The sequence below is a fragment of the Nestor notabilis genome, unplaced genomic scaffold (genome assembly GCF_000696875.1).
Source record: "Nestor notabilis isolate BGI_N333 unplaced genomic scaffold, ASM69687v1 scaffold1588, whole genome shotgun sequence".
NCBI lineage: Eukaryota > Metazoa > Chordata > Aves > Psittaciformes > Psittacidae > Nestor > Nestor notabilis.
Genome location: NW_009941329.1, coordinates 1 through 16861, shown reverse-complemented (window position 1 = coordinate 16861; position 16861 = coordinate 1). Strand labels below are relative to the sequence as shown.

General features: G+C 55.0%; 1 protein-coding gene across 1 annotated transcript; it reads left to right on the top strand.

Annotated features, from left to right (window-relative positions):
* Nucleotide 1: 1 nt before the first annotated feature.
* On the top strand, nt 2–16856 carry LOC104410589 (galactosylgalactosylxylosylprotein 3-beta-glucuronosyltransferase 1; the record flags this gene model as incomplete). The annotated part of the gene is made up of 5 exons (XM_010020811.1): nt 2–47; nt 12320–12455; nt 12592–12738; nt 14816–15324; nt 16833–16856. Coding segments are annotated over exons 3-5 (645 nt in total), but the record flags the coding sequence as incomplete, so codon positions are not given.
* Between the last annotated feature and the right edge of the window lie 5 nt (nt 16857–16861).

The window sequence follows — 16861 nt, the reverse complement described above, 5'->3', positions numbered from 1 at the left end:
CCCCAGCCACGATGGAGAGAGGAGGAGGCTCAGGCTGTGGGAATAAGGTAACTCCTGCCTCTTGCAGGCATTGCATGGCTGAGCTGGGCAGGACAGAGCTCCTTTATGCCCAGGGTGTGTGTGGATGTGTGCATGCGGCTGGGAGGAAGCAGGGAAGACTCATTCTTCTACCCCTCCCCGGGTATGTAGAGGATGCAGAATGGGTTCCGGGGGCTGCAGGAGATGATTGTGTGTGTGTGTGTGTGTGTGTGTGTCCCCACCTTTTTCAGGCTGGGGTATGGATCAGATACACTGTGCTCCCAGCCCTGCCCTCCCAGCCCTGCACCCGCTCCGTGGGCTTCCTCCCGTGGGGAATACAATGGCCCCGCGCCCTTCCAGCCCTCCAGTGCCTCCGTGCAGGAGGCTGAGAGGTGAGAAGCCACTGGGAGAGTTGCTTTTCCCTCCCCTTGGTCATCCTCTGCCTTTTCTTCGCGACAGAAAGGGATGGATTTAGGAGGAGGGGGAACTGAAATCCCTTTCATTCGTGCCAGTGGTGGTGAGAGCCAACTTTGGGGCTGCTTAAAGGGAAAAGCTTTCTGAGGGCTGTCTTTTGGAGGCACAGGAGATGGCTGAGCGATGCTTTGCCAGCTGAGGAGTGATCTCTGTGTCGTCTTATGCTGTGGGAGTGAAAAACAGTGATTATGGGGGAGGAAGTCCGTGGTGATCAATGAAGCCCTCATCAAATGATGCTTCCCTTTTCCCTGCTGGGCCTCTGGCTGACTCAGTTCCTGGCTCTCTGACCCTGAGAGTCCTGATTCCTCTCTGTCAGACCAGAAGCACAACTTCAGCTGGTACTGGGAGGTGGTTTAGCCCAGGTGTTTGGGAAAGCACTGAGGAGAACCTCATCTTTACAGCTGTGGAGCCCAGATCCAGTTAATCCCAGCAAGTGGAGATCCTGGCTGGGTGGCCCTCGCTATCTTGCTGCTGTAATACCCACTAGTTCTGTGCTGTCCATCCCCTCCCTGTTGCCTTCAGGGGCTTCTTGATGGCTCTTGGCATGAGGTTAGGCAGCATTTGCTTTGGTTTTTAGGTAGTGACGCATCACACAAGTCCCCACTTGGGTGCACACAGTGCAGGAAGTCATGAGCCACCACTTGATGTCCGTGCACATCTCAGGAGCTCCTGGTCCAGGGCTGGGGCTGGAAGAGTCTTTGCAGTGCATTGGATGGGGCTGTACATACTTGTCCAAACTGTAGTGAACTTGTGTGCACATGGAAATGGAAGAAGGGCTGTGGAGCTCCAAGTCATTCCTTTGTTTCTCCCTTGCTCATAGCAGGGAATTCTAACTCACCCAAGCTCTCACTTGCCTTGTCCATGTACTTCTCTGGACACAGCTCTCCAATGCCAGCTGCAGGCTTAAAGTGGTTGGGATTTTGGGCTCACCTGAGAGAGCTGGGGTCAAAAAGGTCAAAAATGGAGGCATCTGGGGAAAAGAGGGTGAAATATCTTCTTTCTGTACGTAGCACAGTGTCAGCTTCAGAGCACTGGGGAATACAGGTGCTGTTCTGGGGAAGGGAGGTTTCACCCAGGAGGGCTAATTCTGTGGCAGGGATCAAGGCTCTGGAAGTGGCCAGAGCCAGCAGGACAGTGGATGCTGCTGGAATGGGAAGGGAGCTGAGCAGTGATTTCCTTCCCCTGGTTCAATGCGAATGACAGAGGGAGGAAAGTGAAGTTGGTGGCTCTGAGTGGTCTCCCATGCCATGCAGCTGTTAGCTGGCATCCCACCGCTTCCCAAGCCATCCACGGGACTCAGGGGGGATAGTGCCCCAAGCCTCGGGAGGGACTGTCCCCTGGTCCATGGCCCAGGCCTGACGTGGTGCTCCTGTGTCTTCTTCCTAAGTCCTTGTTCTCTGTATCGTGTTGTCTTCCAAGCTTTGCTTGTGGGGATCCCAAATTGGTTACCTGCCTTCTCTGGTGGCAGGAGGAGTGGTCTTTGCCAAGCACGAGGGCTGAAGAGTGAGGACAGAGTCTCCTTTCCCTCCTGTGAGCCCCAGTTGGTTGCGTTTGGGGTGGTTGGATTCACCTCCAGGAGCTAATAAGGGCTTTGCTGAGTGGAGACCTCAGGGTGAATGAGTCTTTGTACCCTCATCTCGACACGTGGACACTCCCAAGAGCTCCAAGTGATACAGCAAGTTAGTCACTGTTGAATATATCCTCCCACATCCTTTAATGGGAACTCCACAGCTCCAGGGAGCTGAGGCACTGGGAGCTTGATGGAATCACACTTCACCGTGCCAGGGAGCAGATCCTGGTCTCTTGCTGGTGGCTTTGTCCCACTTTAGTCCTTCCCTCCTGTTCTCCGAGCCTGTTCCAAGTCCCACTTCCCAAGGCAGGCTGTGCACAGGCAGCTTTGCACCCCTCTGCTGTCTGTGCCTACAGCAGCGCGTGTTCTCCCCCTGTACAGCTGTGTGCAGATGTGCACATACTCCGGGCTGCTCTCTGAGAAATGCCCTGTCCTGCCCAAGCACCACATGGCTTCAAGCACTTTGCCAGCTCCCAAACCCCTCCTGCAGCTATCCTATCCGCATGATGTGCTGGGCAGTGACAGCAGAATAAAGAGAGACAGGCTCCAAATCCCCTTCCTGCCTGGATCTGAGCTGTTTTCCTAAAGATGGGACAAGAGCTCATCTTCTGTGCAAGGCTTCCTGTGCTGTTCTTTAAGAGCAGGTGATGTATTAGCTCTCCAAGGGTGTGCTAATGCATTGGTCACTGCTGGCCCAGCTCCAGCCTCTCCGTTGCCTTGGAATGCTGTGTATTGTTAGCTCCTGAGGTGTGGTTTGATGCTCCAGAGTCCTTGGTGCTGGGAACATCAAGTCCGTGCACCGGAGCTTGGAAGTGACCAGGATGGACAGAGAAAACACGGCTGCTTGCTGGTGATGGAGAGGCAGAATGAGACATGCTTCACTTCCAGGGGAAGGGCATGGATTTGGCTCAGCTGCCTTCCTCAATGCCATCCTGGAATGCCCCAGCAGTTTCCTCCTCAGGTTCAGCACCTGAAACACAAAAGGAGGCTAATCCAGAAGAAACACCTTGTCTGTGCCTCGCTTCCACTCTGCCGGAAAGAGACCAGGAGCAAAGGGATGGATGCTGAGGCTCTGCTCTGGATTTCATGAATGGATGACTGCAGAGATGCAAGTGGGGATTTGGAGGGGATTTGGAAGCCTGCTCCAGGATTTGTCTGGCATGCAAAGCATTTATAATACTTCCAGCTTTATCATAACATAATGCCCGTGTGACTCGGGGCCCGCTCCGGCTCTCAGGGAGGGAAAAGCACCACTCCTCTCCCCATCCCTTTTGCTAAGGGGCAGCTTTGCACAGCCCATGCTCTTGTCCTGGTGGCACAAAGGGAGGGTGAAGGTGATCCTGCGCTCTGCTGGGTGCATATGTGTGTGGGTGCTGAGCAAGCTGCAGCGTGACAGTGGAGTGGGTGCTGGGGTACCTCCCCCTGGGCTCCTCTATAAATACCACCCTGGTGCTGAAGCATTCTGGCTCCACGCCTTAGATCCCCTCCTTTGTTTGTCCATCTGTTTAGCAGCTCCTCAAGCTAAAGAAGAGATGTGTATCCATGGATTTCTCTTGGAGTCCTGGGAGGTTATTCCATCTGAATCCCATAGGCTGGGACACGGAGAGGAGCCCTGGAGGTGTGCTGAGACGCCAATACCCTGCAGTGCTTCTGGCTAGTGCATCCAAGTGAGCTTTCCCCAGCTCCAGCTCATGTCTTCCAGCCTCGTGCTGATGCAGTTCCTATGGTAGGAATTGGATCTGTGGGAAGCACCTTTCTGGTGGTGTGCTCTGCTTCTTTCCAGAACACATCATCCCCTGTGCTTCACTGGGTGTAGGAGCCATCACCCAACCCAGGGCAGCTCTAACACTGCCACGCTCAGATTCAGGCTCGATGGAAAGGAAGCAAACTTGGCTGTTTGGTGTCACCCCTGCACATTAGGTGCCTCCCAGCTATGGCAATAACTCTGCAGGGCCCTATGGCAACGTGCTCAAATCACTGTCCCCCTGTGGGCACCGTGGCACTTCCCTGCCACCCCTGTCACTGCGAGCCCAAGGGAAAGGCTGGGGTTTATGGAGCATCCCGGAGGAGAGCGGTGGTGCCGAGCTGTAGGTACATTAAGCAGATGATGAGGGAGCAGCCTCCCAGGGCTGTTAACTCCTGTCCCTCCCTGTAACAAAGCTGGAGGAGCCTCCGCAGGGATCAGAGGATGGGGGCAGCTCTGCACCCCTCCCGCTGGGGCTGTGCTTAGCCCCTGGCACAGGAACCTGCACCATGTGTGTGCCAGGGCCAGCACAAAGCAGGGCTGCACCCCAGCACCTGGGGCTGCTTTAAGATGCTGCCTCACGCAGCGATGCTGAGGAGCAGCCTTTTGCTTTCACCTGACTTTCTAGTGGCACGTTTTGCTTCTAATTTGGGAGAGAGAAGTAGAATGTGCCACAAGCCTGCCACCCTTGCGAGCCTGCCAGCCAGCTCATGGCACTCTCTGCAGGCTCCCTGCAGCCGTGCTGAGGGCCAGGGATGCTGTGCCCTTCCCAGGGGATGCAGGAGAGGCTGGCTTTGGCTGGGGGATGTGGGGTTATTCAGGTGGGTTGTGATCCACTGGGATGAACAGGGAGCTGGCTGTGGAGGCTGGAGGTACGGAGTCACTTTGGAATGAGTGAGACTCCAGTGTCTGCCGTAGAACAGTGGCACATCCATGGGGCATGACTCCTTTCCAGAGAGCTTGCTGGAATGACCTCCTGCAAGGGTTTGGGAGGAGCTGTTCCTGGGTGTCCCTTAGATGAGCAGCATTCCTGGCACCCAGGAAGTGCTAAAACTGAGAAGACTGGGTGGAATGTGAGTGGTGAGGGTGAGGCCAGGACAACTCTACCTGTGTGGGAAGCTGTTGGCGTGCACAGGGAAGGATGCTCGTGGGTTTGGATGTGCTGGCTTGGCCGGAGCAGCAGGATTCAGGCATGGCAGGAGATGGTTCAAAGAGAAGGTGGTGTGGTGAGAGCTCAACTCTTGGCTGGCTCAGCCATGTACCTTATAGTTATTCTATCAGTTACTGGTTACTTTAGCTCTGAAATTCCCCAAGTGGAAGCAGCCAAGAGCATTGAGAAGGGGCCTGGCAGGCATAACTGTGAATAACAGCACTCCAGGATGAATCCCTTGGCAGCAAGGTGGAGCTGTCTGGATCCTGGAGGTGTAGATACTGTCTCTGCCTCCAGCCTGGCACAGCAGCCTCAGGAAGAAGCACAAATGGCAATAAAAGGTGCCTTTCCATAAATAAAGCCCAAAGGATTTTAGTGGAGGAGGAGTTGTCCATGGCATTGGGAGGATGCTGGGATGATTGTCACTGGTACCAGGTGCTGGGCTCGGGGAGGAACTGCACAGCATATAGTGCTGCTGGCTGCGCTGGGGGGTGCAGGAGCAGGATGAGTGTGTGGAAGGGGTGCTTTGACCTCAGGGATCTAAGGTGGCTTTGGGAAACCTGACATCTGGTGGCACAGGCTTTGTTGGAACCCTCCGAAGCTCTCGCCTCACCCATGGGAGCTGGTTGGGATCAGCTATTACCTCGGTGCCCTTTCGGCTTGGAAATCATGGGATGCCCAAGGAAGTGGTGAATGCCCCATCCCTGGCAGTGTTCAAGGGACACAGGGGCTTGGAGCGACCTGCTCTAGTGGCAGGGGGTTGGAGCTGGAGGAGAAGCATCACATCCAGAGGGACTGCAAGAGGAAGTTCTTCTCTTTTATGCCAGCAGGACAGAGGGAAGATGTGCCAGGATGTCCCCCCCAAGATGTGCTGCACCCCTCGTTTTCACAGCCTGCATTCTGCATTGGTCAGCAAGCCCCATGCCCTCGAGCTGCTTTAGGGCCCCATGCAGCACTGATCCCCCCTCCCTGCCCCAGCCCCCCTCGCTGCTCTGCCTCTCCATCAGTGCAGTAACTCGTGTTCCTAAAGCTGAATGCCATTTGGAAGACTGACAGCTCCAATCCAACACCAAGGAGCTGCTCTTGGGCTCGCAGGTATCTGTTGCATTCCAAAAAGGCAAAATCAACCTGACTTCATGGAGTGTTGTGCCTTGAGGTGCAGCACGATGTGGTCCTGGTCTCTTGGAGTGCGATGGGGCTGTGCTTTGGGTTACTCCTAACCCTGTTCCCTCCTCGGGCAGGGGGTGGCCTGTCTCTGTGTCCCTGCCACACAAGGTAGGTGACAGGCATAATAAGGCTGCAATTTGTGTGGCTGATTTGAGATGCACTGTAATTACTGCATGATTACAGTATTCTTAGAGCAGCCATTACAAACCCCTCCAGGTTCTCCCCAAGGGCTCGTCTCGCTCCTCACCTTGCAAGTCAAGCACTGCAGGGGGGTCTGTCTGTCCATCAGCTGGGGCTGCAGCTCGCTCCGTGCCACATTCCATGTGCCTCTTGGAGATCCCTGTGTCCCAGCGGCTGGGTGGCAGGATGGTGCTCGGCCAAGCAGGTGAAGATGCTCTTGGAAACGGCAGGGGTTGGTACTGGGGAGCTGGGCAGCAGGGAGAGGTGTTCAGAGGTGCTGCTCTGCCTGCGAGGGTTGCTTGTTCACTGCTTCATTCTGTCTCCAGCCTCACTTGGTTTCTTATTCGTATGGGGAAGATCTGGCCCTTGGGTGAGGCTAAATTTAGGAGCACTGACCTTCCCCAGGCCCTCGGTCAGTGTGAGCTGTGCTTTGCCAGCTCGCCAGGCAGCAGTGCTTGTGCCATTGCTGTATTGAGCTGCTCCAGCCCTGTGATTCCCGTCCAACAGTAGCAGCTATTTTCATCTCAGCCCTAGAGCAAGCTGAGGTGCAGGTGAGCCAAAGGCACCGAGCCACGGGGGAGGATGGAGCTGGATCCAGGCTTCCATTGGGAGCTGGTGAAACTGGTAGAATTAGTCTTTCCCACTCGGAGACAAAGCGAGAGCCAAATCGCACCTCCCTGCCAGGGCTGGAATAGCTCTGGCTTTATTGGCCTGGCATAGTGGGGGCATGGCAAAAGAAGGGAACTCGTTTCCTTCCAAATGCCTCTCAGGTGGCAGATGGGTCCATGTTATTCTGACCTCTCAGGTCCCGGGAGCTGGGGCTTTTCCCTAGGGATTGCTCTGATGCTCTTGGCTGTGATTTTTTGGCTGACCAAGGAGCTGAGTGAGCTCTTTGCTGGATCCATCCTGGGAGAGGAGAGGAAACCTGCTGCGAGCCAGCCCTGCCCCTGCAAGCGCTGCTGCCGGCACCGAGATCCATCCTGCAGCGCTGAGGGGTGCTGAGCTGCTGCTGCTGAGCTGCTGGAGGGGGTTGTTGCTCAGGCCGCACCTAACAAGGACTCTGCTTAGTGCAGAGCGTGGAGGAGATGCCGTGTGTGTGCATTTACAACACGTTGCATCCCCCGAGCAGGAGCACGGTGGATGCTCCTCGCAGCCTGGACATGCGCACCCCATCCAGCAACCCAACAACAGCTCCCGCCAAGCAGTTGTCCTTCAGTGGCATCTTGCAGGACTGGTGCTTACAACAGCTCTCGAGGGGAATTTGGGTGCCAGCAGGTTGGATTTCCCCCCAGCCTTCAAAAAACCACCTTTAAGACACTGGATTTTGCTGTTGAAAAGAAAGGAATTTAAGGTTTTGCAAAGTCGGGAAGGTGCTGAGGTGCCCGGTGGTGGCTTGCTGCAGTGGAGAGGGCCAGCTTGCTCACTCGCTCTGCCAGCCTTCTTTTTGTATGCATTGGAATCAGGTTATTAATAACTCTTTTTAAATAGAGCAGGATTTAATTCCTTTCAGGGCTAGGGAAGAACTCAGTCATTCAAAGGGAGTGCTGGAGGCTGTGAAGTCAGCTCTTGGGTATGGAGCCCTGAGCCCCAGCCAAACAGTGGCTCCTGCCCCAGCCCCGTCTCCCAGCGAGTCGAAGAGGCAGCAGCGTGTGGGGGGAGCAGCCCCAGCTCCAGGTCTGGAGTTGGGAATGTCCTGCAGAGCCAGCAGGGAGATTCGAGGAGGGTCTGTGGCTTGCTGGGCACAGCTCTTCATGGGTCAGTGCCAGAGGCAGCCCACAGGGTACCCCACAATCCAAACAGGGATCCACACAATCCTACACCCCTCATTCAGTGCATCAGAGCCTGGGGCTTCTCTCCAGCACTAACAGCAGAAGGGAACAATTAACTACCAAGAGATTAGGGTATTGCAGGTTCTGAGGCAGTGCAGGTTGGCAAGGTGAGGCTTGGTCCTTCCATCCTCTCGTACAGGGGGTATTGTGTAACTCTCCCAACCCTTTGGACATAGCATATGCAAAGGGTGTTTTGGAGCTGTGGAATTTAGTCCAGTCATGTTGAAATTGGGTCATCCTTTGTTAATGTCACTTTTTAACATCCATGGAAGGCAGCAGTGAGCAAAATACTCAGTGCAAAACACACCACAGGGGTGGAAGCAGAGGCTCTGGGTGGTTCCGGCAGTGTGGATGTGGTCTGAGCTGAGCAGAGGTATAACTGAAGGTATCGTGGTGTCACCAGCTTGAGGAGGCTTGATGGAGAAGCCCTCGAAGGAGCCACTTGCTGGAGCACTCACTCAGCATTCAACCTTAAAGAAAGTCAAACCACTTCTCCTGGGTGTCATCAGCTTTTCCCTGAAGAAAACAACTCTCGTTTGTCTTTCCCTTTGGAAGTGGGCTGTAAATCCAACAGCTTTTCGTCGTGATGGAGATGCTTTTTAAAACCCATGTGTGAAGTGCAGCCGTTTATGAAGAAGTATTGAGTGCTGCGAATGCTTTCTCAGCCCAGACCTGTCACCCACAGCTCGCCTGGCTTGGCAGGGAGTCTGGGGCAAGCATTGCCAACCCGGAATGACAACAGTGCATCCCTGAGGGCAGCACATCTCCTGCCCTGTTCCTAGCTCGGACCGAGGTGGAGCAGTGGGGGGGAAGATGAGTCTGCATCTGCAGAAGAGGAAGTTCCTGGTGCTTGTTAAAACGTGGCTGAAGCTCCGAAGCTCCAGGGTTTCTGTTTCCCAAGCTGGTGGGTGGCTCATTCTCATCCTGGATATGCATTTTTTATTCACATACACGACTAATCCTGTTTGGAATCCTGTTAAGTTCTTGTTCTTCTTAGTATCCTGTGGCAATAAGTTCCAGAAGCTAATTGTGCTGGTGTTGAGCTCCCTTGATCCCCTTTGCTCATGCTTGGTTTAAATTGTAAGTGTTGTTCTGAGAAGATGGGTTCATATTATTTCTTTTTGTGAGCTCATCTGTGGGTTTGATCCCATTTGTTCTTGCTTTGCAATTCCAGCTTCAGGATGTACAAGTCGGCTCCAGTGCAAGGATGGTTACGGTGATGAGCATCCTTCTGGGAGGGCTCAGAGAACCACGGACTGGTTTGGGTTGGAAGGGACCTTAAAGCTCATCTGGTTCCACGGGCAGGGACACCTTCCACTAGAGCAGGTTGCTCCAAGCCCCTGTGTCCAACCTGCCCTTGAACACTGCCAGGGATGAGGCAGCCACAGCTTCTCTGGGCACCCTGTGCCAGTGCCTCGGCACCCTCACAGGGAAGAAATCCTGGAATTCCATGTGCTCATTACTCAGCTCTGTGTTCTGCTTAATAACTAAGCAGTAATTAGCTCCACAGCTTTGCTCCTACACTTATAATAGCCTCCACTAAAGTTATGGGGGTTGGAGGCACTAATGGCTTACGGAGTAACCAGTGAGCAAGAGGCTTTTATCACCACCTTTACTTCGAGCCTGAGCTTTACAAACCTTTGCTGCCAAACACCAACAGCTCTGACAGAGGCTTTGTGATGGTGCCTGTGTGTGCCCCCAGTGACAGAGCCCTTGTCCCCAGCGTCTGCTGGGCTGGATAGGCACTTTATTCTGGTTGGGGGCCGTTTTCCAGCAGCGATCAGACCTATTCCCATCCCAAAGGTGAAAGGAACCCTGTGTTTAGGTTTAGGGATGCTTTGCCCGGGGGGCAAAGCTATTGGTGAGAATAATACTTTGTACCCTGAAGTGTTTATTAGCTTTGTAAAGCTTTTGTTGTAGGATTTGGCTGTGTGTGTTTGCTATTTCCTGGCTGTTTGTAATGACTGGGTTTGTTTGGGGGGGTTGTCTGTGTTTTTCCTACATCCAGGCAGTATTTTTACTCTAGTGACATATATATATATATATCTCTACACACACACACTCAACTCAATCAAGTCTTTAGGTTAACATGTTCTAAATCACTTCTGTTCAATGGGGGAAAACCAAGGAGTAATGACACTCCTCAGCCCCACAGGAAGAAAGAAGGGAAAACCACAACCTGATTGCAGATGGAATCAGTGTTTCCTACAGCAAACGCCAGCACTGAGGCAAATTAACTCCATTTTAAAGCAGAACCTTCAGTGCTTAATAATCCAGCAGGTTCCTAACACGTGGCTCCAGGTTTTCTTACAGCTTTTTCTGGGAGATGAATGCCCTTTTCATGTTGTCATGCCTTGACACCATTGCCCTCTGCCGGAGGATGGGGAATCTCTGCCACCATGTGGCACAGCCCTTCTGCTTCCAGCATGTTGGAAGAGATCCCTGCCAAGGAGGCTGGTTCCAACTATGCCAAACACCTTTGGGTTAGAAGCATTTTAACCCCCAAATCGCTTAGATTCGAGCAGCCTGGAAAAAGGAAGTATTCTTTCAGTTGCTTCGTGTTGCACTTTATTCCTCTCCCTTTTCCCTGCAGAAAAGGGATAGCAGGAGCCTCAACGTGGACAATCTGAACAAAGGCAGGTTTGGGTTTGGAGGCACGCACTGGGAAAAGGGGACTTGTAATGTGACGAGTGAATACCTTGAGGAGGAACATCATTTTTCCCCTTCTACTTCTTGGCGAGCCTCCCTTGCGCCATGAACAGCAGCAAAAGGCATCATTTGGTTGGGCAACAAGGGATTTGGGGGCTGCAGGACAAGCCCTGTGTCTCGGGCTGTGGAGCTGTGACTTCTCTCACCAGCAGTTGTACCCTCATGGATATCCTGGCTGATGCTGTTCACAGCAGCAAATGGATTTCACCCTTTAACACTCACTGGTGAGGTGGGAGCGTGGCTTTGGTACACTGAGAACTGGCCTCACCCCGTGTTGAGAGGGGACACGCTTGAAGTGCTTTGTCTGGATCCAGATTTGCTGCTCGCAGCAGCCCCAAGGGAGTTCTTCCCATCTCCTTCAGCCAGGCTTCCCGGGGACAACTGCAGGGACAGCAAGGACGAGGCCGGATGCTCTTTCCTGAGGGTGCTTTGGGAGCGTGGGGGCCAGCAGGATGTCTCTGACTGGGCAGGGATGCAGCAGCAGGCTGGGATGTGCTGGAGGAGCTCCTCTTCTTCCTCCCTGGCTGCTTTCTCCAGTCCTGAGCATAAACAGGGACAAATCTGCATTGCTGGGAGATGCTTCCTTGAAAGTGGCTGCACAAAGCAGATCCTTGAGCTGTGCAAGCGGTTCCCTGCTGCTTCCCTGTTCTTCCCTGCAGGAATCCTGCCTCTCTGTAGAAGCGGGTGTGTTTGGGGGCTGGTTGCTGTTGGAGACCCTTCCAGGGTAGGTGCATGTGAGGTGGATGGGTCCCCAGCTCCGTAGATGATCTCTGGCACAGCTTTCTCTATGGTTGCATCCAGCAACTCGAATCTCGCTTCCAAAGGACAACCCATGGCTTCTTGGAGCCGTTTCACTTCAACTAGAACAGTACCCGTGTTTGCAGAGTGTCCATCGTGTGTGTCCCTCCTAAGTGATGTACTTTGCTCACCAAGACACTTGGAGAGAACACGGGCTGCTTCAATCTTGTGTGGGCTTGTACTGGATCAACCTGGGCCATCGTGGCAGTTTAACGTGCTCCAGTTGCAACACCCTCGACATGGAAGAAATGAACCACTGGAAGCCTGGGCTGCATCAGAGATGCCAGTGGGATGGTCTGAGCTGAGGGCACGGCAGTGAGGGGCAAACCACAGGGTCACTGGAGCTGTATTCCCAAGGGATTGGGCACAGGCAGCCTGAGTGCTCTGCCTGGCTCAGGGAGAGGGTCTGGTGGGTCACGGAACGGAACCCTGGATGAAGGGTCCTCTTCTGCTGGGGCTGGTTAATGCAGCATTCAGCAGCTTTTGCTTGGAGGAGGTGGGTGTGAAGGGAAGCAAGGCTCTGGGCACGCTGGAGGCACCTCTCCCTGGAGGGGTGGGACACGTTGCTGCTGCTCAGCACCCCCCTTTGATGCTCTCTTCCGAGCAGGATTGACTGTGAACCCTGCGCAGCAGCCCCGCAGTGCTCTTCTCTGCCTACTCACCTTTGCTCTGTGTTGCAGGTTCCCTTCCACATGAATCCCTGAGGATCCTGCTGGCAGCCCCAGCAGCGTGCTGCAGCGGTGCCCTCCTGCTCCCCGTGGCAGCAGCCGAGGCCCCTCCAAACCTGCTTCTGCAATGGGTGGGTTGTAAGCACTGGTAAGACCCACGAGTCGTGTCGCCTCCGCTGCTCTCTCCCTCTCGCGTTGTCTCTCTGTGTCCTTGCTCCTTCCTGCCCATTTATTTCTGTTCTCCATGTGCTCTGCTGTTCTGTCTCTGGGGTTCTCACTGTCAGGTAATGAGGAGCTGTGGGTCCAGTCAGTCTTGGAGATGCCGAAGAGACGAGACATCCTGGCTATCGTGCTGATAGTTCTGCCCTGGACGCTACTAATCACCGTCTGGCACCAGAGCACCATTGCTCCACTGCTTGCAGTGCACAAGGGTGAGAGAACTCAAACCAGCCCATGCCCAGTCTGTGCATCCCTCCCTCGTCCTCATCTCCTCCCTCATTTCATTCCTCCATGGCAGCCATGCTCATCTCAGCTCCCAGTCCATGCTCATGCAGAAGCCTCCCCACTTCTGCTGTAGGAAGAACCCGGTGCCCACAGGGGTTCTTCACACACATCAAGCTCCGAGCCATGGGATGTGCTTCCTGCACTTGGAGAGCTCTCTGTGGCCTAAACCCAGAGTTCTGGAGGAAGATGCTTTGCTTTGTTCTCGTTGGATGATGATCCGTAGCAGAGGAGTCCCTTCCTGTTGTCCCTGCGTACAAGTTGAGCAGGAGAGCTGCAAAAGCAAGAGAGCAGAGGAAACAAAGCTGCCACTTGAGACAGCTCTGGGAGACGGGAGGCAAAGAGCAGCTCTAAGTGTCCTCAGGAAAGCAGCAAACTGCTGCTCCTGCGCTTGAAGGAGAAGGCAAGAGCCAGCGTCTCCCCCTGAGTGTCTGGTGGAGCCCCAGTGCTACGAGAGCATCAGCTCCCGCGCTCACCACTCACACAGAGCATCAAACAGAGCCCTGGCCCGATCCAGATCGATGCAGGAAGCTCTGAGGGATCCTGCCTGGCCAGAAGGTCCTCGCTGTTATCCTGCTTTTGGCACAGCAGCAGTGCCAGAGGGCTGCGAGAGCTCTTGCAGGCTTCGTTCTTGGCTCTGCCCTTCTGCTGCGGGTCAGTATGGGGGAGGCTTGTGTGAGGGGAAGAAAACCACCTCATTTCCCCTCGCTGGTCCTTTCTATGGAAGATTCTCTTCCCTCTCCATTGTCATGTTTGCACCCTTCCTCCCGAGATGCTTCTCCTTGTGCCGAACACTTGGAATTGCCAGTTCAGAGTCTGCTGATGTGCTTTGCCTCACACCAGCATGTGCAGGCACCTCGGCCCTCTCCATCCCCACCAGACACACATCTCCCCCCATCAGCGCCATGGAGCAGGAGACCTTCATTCAGTTCAGGGCTGCTGTCAAAGTCAGTGGTGCTGGAAGAGTAACGTGCTGTGATCCTGCTGGATCAGATCTCACGTCTGTTCCATTCCTTCTCATCTGGTGGTGGTGGCTCATTTTGCAAACCCTATGGCTCCAAATGTGATGAGCCCACTAGAGAGCAGCTGCCTCCGACACTGGATGGAGGGGTCCCTTCACCTCTGCCAGCTCCTGGCTGTAGACTGTGGTGTTCCTGCTGGTCTGCAGTGGTGGGGAAGTTTGGAAGTCACACCCTGGGAAAACAACAGGGGCAGGCGGAATGGGAAGAGCTGCATGGGAAGGATTCTGTTGGCAAGGCTTGTGCATCCTGTCCACTGTTCACTCTTGCTCTGCTGAGTGTGATGCTCAGAGGCTGGTAGGGTCTTCCTGAGGAGAGGTTAGCCAGAGGTGAGAGTCTTTGCAGGACAATGCCTGCACTTCCAGGCTTAATTCCTCCCCCCATTTCTGGATTTGAAGTGTGTCTTTCCCTGCTTCCCCATGCCCCATCCCAGGCCTGTCAGTACTGCAGAGTGCCCCCACATGCTGCTGCTGGGGGATCTTCACTGCCCGGGTATTACCAGCAGTTACGGCTCCCTGCATCCCAATGTTCCAGTGTCCTGTCCCACTGCACACGGTGCCCAGAGCCCTGGATGGAGCTCTTTGGGAATGACACATCATCCATCCACGTTGCTGTTTTCCTTATCAAGGTGTAACTGCTGTACAAAAGCCTTGTCTCTTCTGTAGCTTTGCCTGGGAAGGTTGGACCAGATGATCCTTGGGGTCACTTCCAGCCTGGTTACTCTCGGATTCTGGGTGCTTGTGGACATCGCTGCTTCTGAGCACTCAGGCCTTGCTTGGTGCTGGTTTTCTAACAGCAGAACCTTCTTCCCTCCTGTGCGTTTCTCCCTGATGCCTTTACTTATCTCTGTATTTATGGAAGCCTCCATCCGAGCTTGTTTCCTGTCCTCTGCACCCACGAGGGTGACCCAGGCTCAGCCGGGGGTGGGGGTGGGTGCTGGAGGACTGAGTCCATGCAGCTCTTTCTTCTCTCTCATACCCTCGCTCAGATGATGGTGGTGACTCCCAGCGTGATCTCGCTGCAGGCTTGGACTCCAAGGAATACTGCCTGTCGGAGCGGGACATAGTGGAGGTGGTGAGGACAGAGTACGTTTATACCCGCCCGCCCCCATGGTCAGACACCCTTCCCACCATCCACGTCATCACCCCCACCTACAGCCGGCCAGTGCAGAAGGCAGAGCTGACCCGCCTGGCCAACACCCTCCTGCACGTCCCCAACCTGCACTGGATCCTGGTGGAGGATTCCCAGCGCCGCACGCCCCTCATCACCCGCCTGCTGCGGGACACGGGGCTCAACTACACCCACCTCAACGTGGAGACCCCGCGCAACTACAAGCTGCGGGGGGACATGCGGGACCCCCGCATCCCCCGCGGGACCATGCAGAGGAACCTTGCCCTCAGGTGGCTGAGGGAGACCTTCCACAAGAACAGCAGCCAGCCTGGCATTGTCTACTTCGCCGACGACGACAACACCTACAGCCTGGAGCTCTTTGAGGAGGTAAGACCCTGCCGGGCTCACCCGCACCTTGGGATGTGGTGGGTGTAGAAGATGCTGAGGGGATGCTGTGCGCGGTCCCCTCCTGAGCGCCGGGTCAGTCTGTCTGTCCACATCATCCTGTGTGACGTGACGGCCACCCCAGTGGCATGAAATTGGGGTTTTACTGTACAGACAAGTAAAGGAGGGGCTGCCTTCCCCTGTGGGGAGGGTTGGAACATCACAACGTACACGGCCACCCTCCTTCCAGCTGGTTCCTGAGCTGGTGTCACCCACTTCTCCTCTGTGTTGCACTTGGCTGCCCGTGAATCAGTGTTTGCCAATTTGAGGAGCCCCTGGGGTCTCTCTTCCCTGCACGTGCTTGCTCTCACCCCACAGTGCCCGCTGGTTAAATCCCGGAGCTGTCAGGAGCTCTGCTCTGCGCGCTGCCACGCAGGGCATCTCCGGAGCTGCTCCGGGTGGCTTGGCTCTGCCTCGCTGCGCACACGGGGAGCGTGACTTTGTGCTTGGTCCTTCTTCTCCCAGAGAGGGCTTCACGCTGCCTTGGAGAGGGCTGCTCGTGCAGCAAGGGATGAGGATGGAGGAGTGCTTCCTTCCCCACCAGCTGCCAGGTTCCATAGCAGGAGTCTCCTATGTATTTGCTCCACACACGCCTCCTTTCCCTTCCCTGATGGCTTCCCCTTCAGCTGGGATAGCCACAGGAATATTCAGCTTTTAAAGCTGAAAGCAAATCCAGACGAATGCCTTTCTTCCACAGTCCCTTTTGAGGCTGGTCCTGGCAGCATCTTGAGGCAGACACCACACCTGACTAAAGCAGAAAGGGTTCCTTCAGCTCGCAGAGGCTTCTCCTCTTTGGGATGTAGCTGCAGTTTAAGGTCGGTCACATGGAGCTGCTGAAAGGTGCTGTGAAAGGCAGAAGACACACAGTCAGCGTGTTCCCTGCGGGCAGGCGCTGCTGTTAGCATGTGTATAATGCAGCAGGGCAAGTGCCAGAGCTCCTCTGGTCTCGTTTGCTGCAATTAGCAGTGATGAGATTAGCTCTGGGAGATCCCTGCTCTGAGAGCAAGGATGGAGGCTGAGCCTGGCGTTCAGAGCATCTGCCTTGGCAAGGGCAGGCATCTCGAGTGGCCCTTCATGGCCCCTCTCAGTGCCTGTTGACTCTGCAGGGAGTAGAGGCGCATCCAGCATCGTTCCGCTGCGGGGTAGGAGCAGCTACAATCTCAGTCTCAGTCAGGTTTATCATTGGCAGCTTTGGTTTTAGGGCTGAGGAGCACAGGGGCTCGGACCAACCTGCTCTAGTGGAAGGTGGCAGGGGGTTGGAGCTGGATGAGCTTTAAGCTCCCTTCCACCCAACCCAGCCTGAGATTCTCTCTCACATTCTGCTGCTAAGCCCGAGGGAAGCTTTAGGAGCTCCCGGCCGCTCATCCCCGTGCGGGTGAGTGAGGAGCTCTGCTGAGCAGGACGCGGGCTCCGTGCCGGGCGCTGCAGCACGTCCCTCTCTGCCCCTGCAGATGCGCAGCACCAGGAAGGTGTCGGTGTG